Source organism: Megalobrama amblycephala, linkage group LG23 (assembly GCF_018812025.1).
Source record: "Megalobrama amblycephala isolate DHTTF-2021 linkage group LG23, ASM1881202v1, whole genome shotgun sequence".
Classification (NCBI taxonomy): Eukaryota; Metazoa; Chordata; class Actinopteri; order Cypriniformes; family Xenocyprididae; genus Megalobrama; species Megalobrama amblycephala.
Window position 1 is genome coordinate 10,620,504 of NC_063066.1, and position 12,216 is coordinate 10,632,719.

Here is a 12,216-nt window from a genome sequence, read left to right on the forward strand (position 1 = left end):
TGAAAGCAATCAAATATTTTCTTTAAAGTTAGTGGATTAGTTCATGTATAGTGAACAGGCTCTCTATTACGCAGCTGAAAGGGGCACATTGTGATTGAACATATGGGCGAGGGGAATGTTTGTAAGAGGTAGAAGTGTTAATAGTCTGCATGAATGGAATGTGGCCCCTGCTTTACATCTGAGATAACACTGTGACGTTTCTCCTGAGTTTAAGTGCGTGCTGGATAAAATGAAGAGCTATTTTTGAGCTCTCTTTCACAGCCTGGCAGCACAGTTATATAGTTAGGGTCACGCCCATCCTCTCTAGCCTCCCTCCCTCCTGACTTTTAAAGTGTGTTGCCGGAGGGAGAAAGCAGACAGCGAGAGTCTGACTAACTTTCATCTCTGAACACTTGCACACATTACAGCTGTTTACAAAACTTTTGGGGATCTTCTGCTTTCTGGTTAATTTGTGGAATATTTTTCACGAAGGTTTGGACTTTTCTTTTTCCTGCTGGAAAAAAATGGCACTCAGACAAGACTCGGATAAAGAACCACGAATCGAGCTCTTCATAAAGGTCAGTTGTTCAAGTTTACAAGTTTGAGTTGGTCAGATTTTTAAATTCCGATAAAGTAAGTACATTTTCAGAATTGTAGGATCAAATAATATTAAATATAAAAATATCATTTATTTATGATAATAATAATAATTATAACAACAATTCAAATAAACTACTAAACCACTAATCTGAATATTGATCAAGTCCAACATTATGTAATCATTACTGTTGGAATAGTGATGTTAAACTCAATTATTTTAACTTTTGATCAAATTGTTGTAGTTAATAATATAGTTTAAGTACCATTTGCCTCTTATTTTCCACATATTATGCCAATTTTTTCTTTTTCTGATAGACAGGAAAGGAGACTATATTCTACTTCACATTCTTATAGACTGAAAAAATCATAAAAGGACTATACATGAGCTGGTTGCCAAGTTGTTTTGTTGAATAGTACTCTAGACACCAAGATCTTCCAGTGCTCTGTCATTGCTTTTCATCAGGGACGGTCTCCATTTGTGCACCATGAATCAGAGGTTGATTTGGGGCGAATACAGTTTAATACAGTGTACCGTAGACTGACTGTTCGCCTTTACGCTTCTCTTTATCAGAACAGACACACACTGGGATCATCTTATCACCACACATGCACACACAGTGAAAGACTGACAGCTCTTGGATCGCTGTCGTCACACCCATAAACACGCTTATGTTATAGATCCCATAACTGTCAGCTGAGCTACAGTTCATGAAGTAAATGAGGAGGATATGGATGTTGCGGTGACCTTTAGATCCAAAGATCATCAAAGCTTTGTGGATGGTCACCATTTATTACAGAAGTTATTTATAGTGCAACTGTTTGTGCTCTTATTTAAAAAGATTTGCGTTATGGGCGGTAGAGGCATTGTTCAGATTTGTTATCTCCCTCTTCTAGACAATTCCTGCTTTTCCTTTCCTTGGATCAAGCTCTTGAATCGTCCCTCCCACAACCATACAAACATGGACTATTTATGCCCTATTCTTTTTGAAGGGAGGGACACATTTATTAAAAAATAAAAGCTATCCATCAATATTAATAATAATAATAATAGACCGATGTGGGTCTGAGAGACCCCAAACATGTTTAAATATCTTATGTTTATTCAGGTTTTTGCAGAAACATTCTGAAACATCATGTAAACACAAACATTGTCTCTTTATGCTATACTGTCATGGTCCAAAAATATATACTGTTGTTAATAAGTTATCAATTTTGTTAATAAGAAACAATTTTCAGTACTTTTCAGTATTTCGAATGACATGTTGTGATTTAGGGTTAAAGGAAATGTCTGTTACTTAACGGATCCTGGCAGAAAATTATCAGTACCATTTCTGCTTTTCTACTGGAAGAAAAGCAGAATTAAGAAAAAACGGTTTAATAAACCTGCATTTCTGTCAAATTTGAAGTGGCAGTGAAGATATTTTCTTTTAAACTTGAAGTCATCATATTAGAACGGTTTCTTCTTTTACTATATTTTTTATCAAATAGATGCAATCTTGGTGAGTATAAGAGACTTTTTACAAAAACATCTTAGCAACCCCACATTTTTAAACGGTAGTGTACACTATATGACAGAGTAATACCAGTGCATATAAACACAAGTGCCATTTGTGTCCTAAGCAGCTTTCTTAGATATGCATGTAAACATAGTGATTCAAATATCAGGTTCCTGAAACTTCACTCTTTATTTTTCTCTAACAGATCGTTTAAACCTTAAAGTAATTTCTGCCTCTACCGGGTTTTTATTAAAAGACGAGTTCACCCAAAAATTAAAATTCTGTCATCATTTACTCATCCTCATATTGTTCCAGACTTTTTTTCTTCTGCAGAACACAAAAGAAGATATTTTGGAGAATGCTGGGGTCCAATGACTATCAGTTTATTGTCAAAAAATACTGATACAGTCTTAAAATATCTTCTTTTATGTTCCACAGAAGATAGAAGGTCATACAGGTTTGGAACATGAGATTGAGCAAATAACAACAGACTTCATTTTTGGGTGAACTATCCCTTTAAGTCAGAAAAACACATGAAAAGAATTGAAAGAGGAAATAAAGGTTGATTTCAAATGTATTATTAATGTTTTTTAAATACAGTGTCTCTGGGACACCAAACAAAGAACATATAGAACAGTTTTAACAGAACATGAGGGTTAAAGGGTTAGTTCACTCAAAAGTGAAAATTATTTTATTAATAACTCACCCTCATGTCGTTCCAAAGAAATCTGATGAAATCTGAGAGCTTTCTGCCCCTTGCTTTATATGATGAACAGATTGGATTTAAGCTTTTAATATTCACATATAAACATTCATCAGTTCACACATCAGTTGCGGTAAACAGAAGCTCAAACATGTTTGCTCGACGAGTACAAGAACCAACAAGATTCATTCTCATGTGTTACGCAGCATGTTTGAGCTTCTGGAAGAGGTTTGTTTTTAACCTGGGAAGCAGGGAAGCAGGTTCTTTATGAACCTTTTAAAGCATCAAAGTGGTACATCCGTAGCTGTCTATGGAGGGACAGAAAGCTCTCAGATTTCATCAAAAAGATTTTTGTGTTCAAAAGATAAACTAAAGTCTTGTGGGTTTGGAACGACATGAGCGTGAGTAATTAATGACAGAATTTTCATTTTTGGGTGAACTAACCCTTTAAGGAAATCTATCTATAATCTATAATAACCTAGTGTCTGGTCTGTGAAACTTTGACACTGACCATGAATTTCTCTTTTTTGTCTCAAGGCGGGTCATGACGGAGAGAATGTGGGGAACTGTCCCTTCTGCCAGAGACTCTTCATGGTTCTTTGGCTGAAAGGAGTCAAGTTCACAGTAACCACCGTTGACATGAGGAAGTAAGCATCACTTTAAGCTTTCATTTCACTGAAACTGAAATGTACAGCCCCCATGATGAAAAGGTTATGAAATGGAATGGAATTCAGTAGAAATTCAGTAGGGCTTGTCACATTTTAATTAGTTAACCCTGGGTTATTCTAAACCCCAAATCCTGGGTTATCTTGCATCACATTTCACACAGATCATAATTTATTGAGGGTTAACAATTAAACCTGGATATTGGTAAGATGACATTTCACACTGTACATTGCTAAACCCTGGGTTAACATTCTTATTTGCATATTTGCCGTGTCGGTGTCATTGATTGGATGAACACAGCATGCGACCTGTTTACATTAAAGCTCTAACATTGCACAGCCTTGTATTGAAAACAACAAAAAAACAGGACATTCGCTGGTCAAAAACTGCAAAAAATAATATAATGTTATATGCAATAGGCTATATGATCATATATAAAACCACAATATCAACTTTAACAACACATTGTTTAATTATTAAAATAAGAAAAACAGTGACATTTCCTGAAAAGTAGCAGTATGGTCTTACAAGGTTTCCGACCGACAGCGGTGACATAGGCATATTTGAGCCGGGCGTATTTGCCAATGTCACAATATGAGGTAAATCTGGCCCTAGATAAGGCTATCACATAGAATGGAATTCAGTAGACAGAGTGAAATCTGAGGAATTCTGGACCAGCAAGGACTGTATTTGATAACACCGGGGGCGTTCAAAGTACAGCAGGTGTACTGCAAACAGGATGAAGGCAGTGTAAACTTTCCCATTGCCCTGTTCCCATCTAATTCCTCTAAATCTATTTAGCAGCTGGACACTCCCATATCCGTGTTCTTTGAGTGCTAAATGAGTTTAATACTGTTTTAAAGCAGCATTAATCACTTTAGGTCTCATTCAAAGACTCTCAGTACAGAATAAATGACTTCATGTTGACCATGTCCGCACCCTGTGGTTTACACTCCCTCTGCTCTGCTCCACCCTGTGTTGTTTATAGGAAGCCAGAAGAGCTAAAGGATTTAGCTCCAGGTACCAACCCTCCTTTCCTCCTGTACAATGGCACGCTGAAGACCGACTTCATTAAGATCGAAGAGTTCCTGGAGACCACACTCGCCCCTCCTCGGTATTGTGCATGCCTATGAGCTCATGCTATATCAAACATACTGGCTTCACATTGACAAAAAACTTTCACAATGAGGCATTCTAATGTTATTTATTCTGTCATAAGTCACATGGCTGCACTCATTTAAAGAGATAGTTCACCCAAAAGAAGCTAGTTATTATAGTTAATAAAGTTTTAAATATGGATATTTTTCTTACAAAAACCCATCGCTTCACTTCAGAAGGCCTTTATTAACCCCCTGGAGCCGTATGGATTATTTTTATGATGGATGGATACATTTTTTTGGGCTTCAAAATCTCGCCCCTCATGCTCTACCGTTTATATATATATATATATATATATATATATATATATATATATATATATATATATATATATATACAACAGTTCTGTCTGGTTCTCGAATCTGATTGGCAGGGACGTGCACAGGAATTTTGAGGGGCAGTTGCTCTGACCTAAAAAAAGGGCACTCCCCTACCAACACATCTCAACTCACGGGCTATATGAAGGACTGAGAATAACCGTGGTATAAGCGGAATAATTGACTCCGCTTCGAGTCCTGACCGAATCACCACCTCAGGTGTGCATTATTTTTCTAATAATTCAACGGCCCGTCGTCAATTATTCCTTACTTGAATCACAGCTTAAATAGTGTTTTGACATCGACAACCCAAGTGCATTTTACCTCAAACTTGCGTCTAGTTAACTTAAAGTAACAATCGCTTCTCAGGTCGACATTAACACACTGACAAAATTATATTCAGAATTAAAAATATTTTTATACCACTTTTTAATGTGTGATTGTGTAAAGGTTTTCACGAGATACCAACGTTTCGCGAACTTGCTTCCAACACTCGTTCTCATGGAGGCGCGGTGTGCGCGCGAGTATGTGAGAGAGACTCGTGAGTGAGAGACACAGGGAAATGAAAGACATTGACAAAGACGAAAACTAAGGACAGTTTTGGTTAGTTATCGTTTTTTTGTAATGCCTCCTTTTTATTTTTATTTCAGTTAACGACGAGGTTTTTTCCCACCTAGTTTTCGTTTTTTCGTTCGTTTTCGTTAACGATTATAACCTTACTTTCCGACAACGTTAAGTCGTCTCACTCGACAACCGCGACAATCTCCTTCTAGTGCCGCTCATGCAGGCTCAGCTCAGGTGCCGGTCGCGTGCAGCGCTGCAGCCAAGTAAACAGAGTTTGCCCTTCCCCTACTGACTTTCACTTTCGGACGGGTGCGCGAATATGGAAGTGAATGAGGCTTTGCGATTTTTTTATTTTTTTTATCTAGGCCTACGTGAAATTCTGCATCCATTGTACGATTTTTTTTATTATTTTTTTTCCACCTCGGAAGGGCAACGTGAGTCGAGAAGGGCATATGGGCAGTTGCCCGGGCAACCTAAGCAACCCCCCTGTGCACGTCCCTGCTGATTGGCTGATAGCCGTGCGATATTTCACTGATAACAGCACTCCTCCTACCTTTTCACCGTTTGTATCACTCCGCTTGAAGTGACCGTCATGGCGGACGAGCAAATCCACCGTAATTTTTGAGAATACTACTTGTTGTACCCCGAACTGTAGTTTTAATAGTTTTTTAGGCGAGAATGTAGTTGTTTAGACCTGAAATATGTGATTCATATTTAATAATAGCGCCTATTTTACAATTTGTTTTGACGTTTTCGGAGATGCGAGATCCAGGGCATCAGCGGCCGTTCAGTGCTTGTGTACGCGCCGAGAACTGCTTCATCTCGGCCAGTGCTTCAGGGATTTACCGCTGGCACTTATAGTGGTTAAACATGAGACATAATTCAATTTGAGTACATAAAATATTAATATATATATATATATAAATTTAAAAATATCCTGGCTCTTCCAAGCTTTATAACGGTAGTGCATGAGGGGCGAGATTATATATTGTGTTGGTCTGATAGAAGATAGTCATATACACATTAGGATTTACTATGCAATAATTTTCATATTTGGGTGATCTATCCATTTAAGTAATATCTGACACACTGACATTGCTGTGTGAATCATCAATATCAAAGACTATCCTTTATTTTTTATCAAATAAATGCAGCCTTGGTAAGCTTGTTAAGACTGACCCCAAACAGCAGTGTATATGACAAAATATTGGTGACATTTTTAAAAAGGAAAGACATACGGACTGTTTAACATGCATTATGTACCATGGTTAAGCATAAGTGTTTTTTGAGCGTCAGCATTATTATGTGAATGTTGGAAGTCTATCTTTTAGGTGTGTGACGCTTTAAATATTTCCCTCTGTTTTATCCTATCAGCTATCCTCATCTCAGCCCCCGCTACAAGGAGTCTTTTGATGTTGGTGCTGACATTTTTGCCAAGTTTTCTGCATTTATCAAGAACAGCCCAAACAATGCTTGTGAGTTACAAGACCTATATATTAAATTTAATATATTATCATGGAAGCATCATGAGTGTGTGATACTGCTTTTATACAACAGTTTGATTCATAAAGAAATTAATATTGAGGAACTTACATTTTAGACACAATATTGCGAAAATACTGCCAAAAAGCAGAACCGTTGCAATGACTCATTCATAATAAGTCGCTTGTGTCGTTTCTAAATGAATCAGCTTTTTTGGAACAAATCGGTTGAATGAACGGTCACTCATAAAGACCGTAATTTGTCGCCACCTACTGGTGTAACGATGTAACCTGCAGAAAGAGTCCATAAAAAATACACACCACAGACTGGAACTATGCATTATCTACAAGCGGAGTGATACAAGCAATTTTATTAAGATTTTCACTGTCATGATCAGTAACCATTTACTTAACAATGCATTTCTAACACTTACATAATAATCACAGAATATGACCATTTTCTGATTTATATCCGAATACTCATATAGAAACTGTGCATCAGTATTGTAATGTACTATATCACTATATGAGCTCTTAAATATGTTTTCTCTATTATTTGATTCCTCAGTCCATGAAAAAGCCTTATTGAGGGAGTTCAAGCGTCTGGATGACTATCTGAACACTCCACTTCAGGATGAGCTAGATCAAAACATCAGCATATCCACAAGAAAGTTCCTTGATGGCAACCGCTTGACACTGGCAGACTGCAACTTGCTACCAAAGCTACACGTCATCAAGGTCAACAGACACACACATACATAGGCCTATAAAGCTATTTAATTTTAAACATAATTATGATGTGTTCATTCTCTTCTTGGTTTTGTAGGTTGCTGCCAGGAAGTACTGTAGTTTTGACATTCCTGCTCAGTTCACTGGGGTGTGGCGTTACCTGCAGAATGCATATGAGAGAGAAGAGTTCAGCCAGACCTGTCCAGCTGACATCGAAATTGAGAAAACCTATCTGAGTGTGGTCAAGAGGAACTGAACTTCAGATTAATGAGGGAATAAATGTTTAAATAGTGTAAATAGTTTAACATTGCAGTTTCTAGTTGAAGTTCACAGTTTTAAATTACAGCAAACACAAAAGGCGCACACAGTTTGCTGATGCACTTTCTTTGTGCCTGTGATCTCAGAGCCCTTAGATTACTAGAATACTTTTGAGTGACTGCTAATGTCAAAGAGGCTTTATTCTGGTCGTTTTAGATGTTATAGGATCTTTTGCAAACAATCTTGAGCACAATCACCTATTGTGCTCAAGATCATTCGCAAAATATCCTATAACATCTAAAACCTCCCGAATAAAGCTTCTTGTGCTTCTAACGGCATGTATTGTTTTTGTGCATAATGTATATATGTATTTTACATTCATTAGGGTATATTCGGTTATATGTAATGTATATCTTTTAATCATCTGTAAGAATGAGTTGAAAACACAAATCATGTGCAGTACATAAGTCAATGAGTAATGGTTGTTTAGTATTAAGGGTTATTGTGACGAATGAACTGCACAAACACCATTGTTAGACATAAAAAAAAATTAAACTGCTTTCTTTCATATGTTACATAAAATAAAATTAATATCATGCATATCATCAGTTTGCCTTTCTCTTTTTATGTGAATGTGAAGCATATCCAGAGCTTTGATGGAAGATTGTGATGACTGGATTGAAAAACAAAAAATACACAAATATTACAACTGATCTGTTTTACCCAGACTATATTTATTTTACATTTGCAGTTCTAGGTCCGTTTTCATTTATGATAAAAATACATTCATATTCCTGTTAGATTACTATATATAAATATAAAACAATATTCACAATGTCAAAAGGCAGCTGAATGGATATTTCATGGGGAAAATCAAAGGCATACATTTTAGGTGTTTGTACATGAAGTGATGTTAGGCTGGTCCTTCGTCCATCTCAGCCGATTAATTTCTAGTTTGTAACACAATATTTCCAAAAACAGGCTGTAAAGGGAAGGTAAAAAACTTTGATTAGTAATATAATAAGGATATAAAGACATTATGTCATCCTTGACATATTCTTTATATGAATAAAATCTGTATTGCGTAATTGTTTTAAAATTTTCTAAAATTATACAAGTATACATAAACACAAATTTTAGATACCAGTGAAAATTCACAATTCTCTATACCAATTTGGATACCACAGCTAAAAGTACTAGCCTAAATAATATAAATTTATGTCAACATTATTAAAGACAAGTAGCAGTAGTTTTCAGGTAGAGACATTGAATAATCAAATGTAAAATAACACTTGACAGCAGAAATATTAGGCTGCTGTCACTTTAAGACCTAATGCATGTATCCAATACACTGATACTGGTAGACATCTTTCTCTACTATTTATGTTCACTTAAGCCAAAACCGACTATGTTTACTAGGATACTCGCTGAGACAGATTATTTTTTTATTAATTTGTCATTTTAAGCACCAGAAGACATGAAAGAGAACTCAGTTCAGTATTTGGGTGCTGTCTGAGACGCAGCTTTCTGGGTGTGTGTTTCAGATGTGTACGCACAAAATTTTACACACAGCGTGTGAGTAAAGAATTGAGTTTCCTTTTGCATCTTCTTGCGCTTGAACATTTAAATTGCCAATGCTTCATCTCTTGTGACAATGCTGCACTATCCTGTCAACTGTCCCGAAGCTTCGTTCACATTTGTTTGCGTTCATGCTCTCACAACATTCCATTGTTAAAATTCATAAAAACATTACTGGCCAACTGGAGATATTTCATATACTTGTCATATCATTTCTTTGACGACTCACCTCTCTTATTGTTTTTGGGCAAGTTTTGCTCAGATCGTACATAGCCTTGAGAACGCAGGTTATCAGCTGCTGCTAGTTTTAAGACAACTGCTTTTAAGTCATCCACCTAAAGACACAGACATAATTATTTATTATCAAACAAGAAAGGAAGAAAGAAAGAACTGTAAATTCATTACAAAGAGTACAATCATACCATGTTATTCATTTTCTCTTGCTGCAAAGTTTCTTTTGTACCTAGAAAGACAGAAAAACATGACTTGGCTGCAGGAAAAATGTGCACCTATTCTAACGACACAGTAAATGTGTCAAGTACCCAGGAGTCCCTATCTCACCTCTCTGGAGCAGGACAGGGAGCACAGTTTTGATGTCCCTTTGCTCTGTTAAATCATTACTTTGTCCTTCCTCAACCTCTGCCACCAGTTTCTGAATCAGTTCTGCAAAACCAAATGTCATATTTTGATTTTGTTAATCATTTAAAAAAGAAATAAAAATAAAAAAAAAACTCTAGTTTGAATTTCTACTATTGTCCAAAAACAGATATCTCCTCTGTTTCCATGTCGGTGGGTCTTTGTCAGATTTATCCCTATACTGCATTTCACCACTTTCTTTTTAACATTTACATTGAAAGCAGAAGAGACGTTAAGCACTCAGCGATCAACCTAGCATCTAATAAATGTACAGTCAAGGTTTCATCATACATTTAGCTTGACGTTCAGCCCTAACAAACATCGTGAGCTTGCCAACTTATCAAAAGCACAGAGTTGATCTTACCTTCCTGCTGTGGCAGTGCCGTGTCTGAATATAGAGGCAGTGCGTGAGTTCTCCGCACAGAGCAAACCACGGCCAGAATGTAGAGCAATGCCAGTGACAACATGTTGAGAGGATCGCGGGTGACTTCAGTCTTCAGTGCCCTTGCCCCAGCCGGCATCTTCAGTTTTATATCTTCCGAGGCCATCTATCCTGAAGGGATCAATACTGCTCATGTCACCCCATCCCAGTGTTAATGGTTTTGACGTGATGTTCTCTCGTCATAGACACAATTAAGGGGGTGCTGTCAATTCAGACAGAGCCTATCTCTGCTTGCACAGAGAGCCCTAACAAATGTTTACTCTTCACCCATCATGACTGCTCCTCCACCTCAGATTCTTTATGTCTGATACCTTACACTGCATGACGCACAAATTTCTAATCATTTTTAATCTCAAATTTGCTCTGATGTTTCATTGGTCACACTTTATATTAGGTGTCTTTAATTACAATGTACTTACATAAAAAAATCATTGTTAGGTACAATGCACTTATTGTGTTCATGTATTGCAAAACACTTTTGCTGCTATTGAGTTGGGATATGGGTAAGGTTAGGGTAGGTTTGGTGGTATAGTTAGGTTAAGGGTGGGTTATGGTGTAAGGGAAGGCTCAACAGTAATTACATGCAGGGATTTTTAATAATATAAATACAATGTAAAAACATGTATGTACGCAAAAAGTGCACTGTATCAAATTATCAATTTAAATGTTAGAACACTGAAGTAGGACCGAAGCATTTGTTTATTTTTGGGATGATTCATGACATCAAAGTTAAATACTGTCACATTCAATCCTTGTTACACATTCAAAGCAATCCTTGAATATTCAAGAAGCCCTTTTACGCACCAGATGACGTGTGTCCTGGGACATTGCTATTGGTTTCTCTTTTGCTGTATTTATCAAAGTGAAGGGTATATAATACAACACAAAGGATTGGTGCCAAATAAACAAACAGCGTAGTGCGGTGATGGATTGTGTCGTCTCTGAGTTTCGGAAATTGCAGGTGGAAGTATTAGACCCTATAACATCTCTCATCTTCAACCATCTTTGTGTCCAAAAACAGAAAGAAACAAAACAACAAGAACATAATAAAAGAACATCTTTTTGTGTGCGTGTGTGTACTTTAGAGAAAAGCAATATTTGACATGTATGTATGTATTTATGTACAGTGTAAAAAAGAATTGCTGGTTTAACTTAAAAAAAGTAAGTTGCCTTAAAATTTTTAGTTCATTGAAATTAAAATTTTGAATTAATGCAATGAAGGCGATTGGTTTAATCAACAGAAACTTAAAATATTGTTATCTGAACCACATTCATTTTTGAAGTTGATTTATAATTCCTTACATTTATATAGCACTTTTTATGGGTACTCAAAGCGTTTTATATTTGACAAAAGAAATGTTGTGATACCAAATCATGAAAATAATTTTTTACAGTGTGTGTATATATATTTATTAATTATTTTATATATCAGAGTGTACTTCTGGTATTTGCTCATTAGTTATGTTAAGAAATGTCAAGAAATATACACTAGTACTGGTCAAAAGTTTGGAGTCGAAATATTTGGTAACGTTCTTGAAAAAGTCTCATGCTCACTAAGGCTGAATTTATGATCAAAAATACAGTAAAAACAGAAATATTGTGAAATATT

At 36.3% G+C, this 12,216-nt stretch overlaps 2 protein-coding genes across 2 annotated transcripts; one reads left to right on the forward strand and one right to left on the reverse strand.

The window, feature by feature from the left end:
- Positions 1-330: 330 nt before the first annotated feature.
- On the forward strand, positions 331-8,556 carry clic2 (chloride intracellular channel 2). The gene is made up of 6 exons (XM_048176412.1): positions 331-557; positions 3,316-3,425; positions 4,433-4,558; positions 6,858-6,958; positions 7,533-7,702; positions 7,791-8,556. The coding sequence occupies exons 1-6, from the start codon at positions 504-506 to the stop codon at positions 7,947-7,949; spliced, it is 720 nt and encodes a 239-aa protein (XP_048032369.1). The 5' UTR covers positions 331-503; the 3' UTR covers positions 7,950-8,556.
- A 134-nt stretch (positions 8,557-8,690) lies between these two features.
- Positions 8,691-10,798, reverse strand: urp1 (urotensin-related peptide 1). Its single transcript, XM_048176413.1, has 5 exons — positions 10,530-10,798; positions 10,091-10,192; positions 9,952-9,992; positions 9,759-9,864; positions 8,691-8,933 (listed from the first exon to the last, which is right to left on the reverse strand). Exons 1-5 carry the CDS (start codon positions 10,711-10,713, stop codon positions 8,902-8,904), a joined length of 465 nt encoding a protein of 154 aa, XP_048032370.1. The 5' UTR covers positions 10,714-10,798; the 3' UTR covers positions 8,691-8,901.
- Positions 10,799-12,216: the final 1,418 nt, after the last annotated feature.

What these genes read in the sequence shown, in the direction of transcription:
- clic2 (XM_048176412.1), top strand. Translation starts at nt 504, where the DNA reads ATGGCACTCAGACAAGACTCGGATAAAGAACCACGAATCGAGCTCTTC. An exon ending in ACCACCGTTGACATGAGGAA is followed by an intron (nt 3,426 to 4,432) that starts GTAAGCATCACT and finishes TGTTGTTTATAG; the next exon opens with GAAGCCAGAAGAGCTAAAGG. An exon ending in GAACAGCCCAAACAATGCTT is followed by an intron (nt 6,959 to 7,532) that starts GTGAGTTACAAG and finishes TTGATTCCTCAG; the next exon opens with TCCATGAAAAAGCCTTATTG.
- urp1 (XM_048176413.1), bottom strand. Translation starts at nt 10,713, where the DNA reads ATGGCCTCGGAAGATATAAAACTGAAGATGCCGGCTGGGGCAAGGGCA. An exon ending in GGCACTGCCACAGCAGGAAG is followed by an intron (nt 10,193 to 10,529) that starts GTAAGATCAACT and finishes TTGGTTTTGCAG; the next exon opens with AACTGATTCAGAAACTGGTG. An exon ending in AAGAGAAAATGAATAACATG is followed by an intron (nt 9,865 to 9,951) that starts GTATGATTGTAC and finishes CTGTGTCTTTAG; the next exon opens with GTGGATGACTTAAAAGCAGT.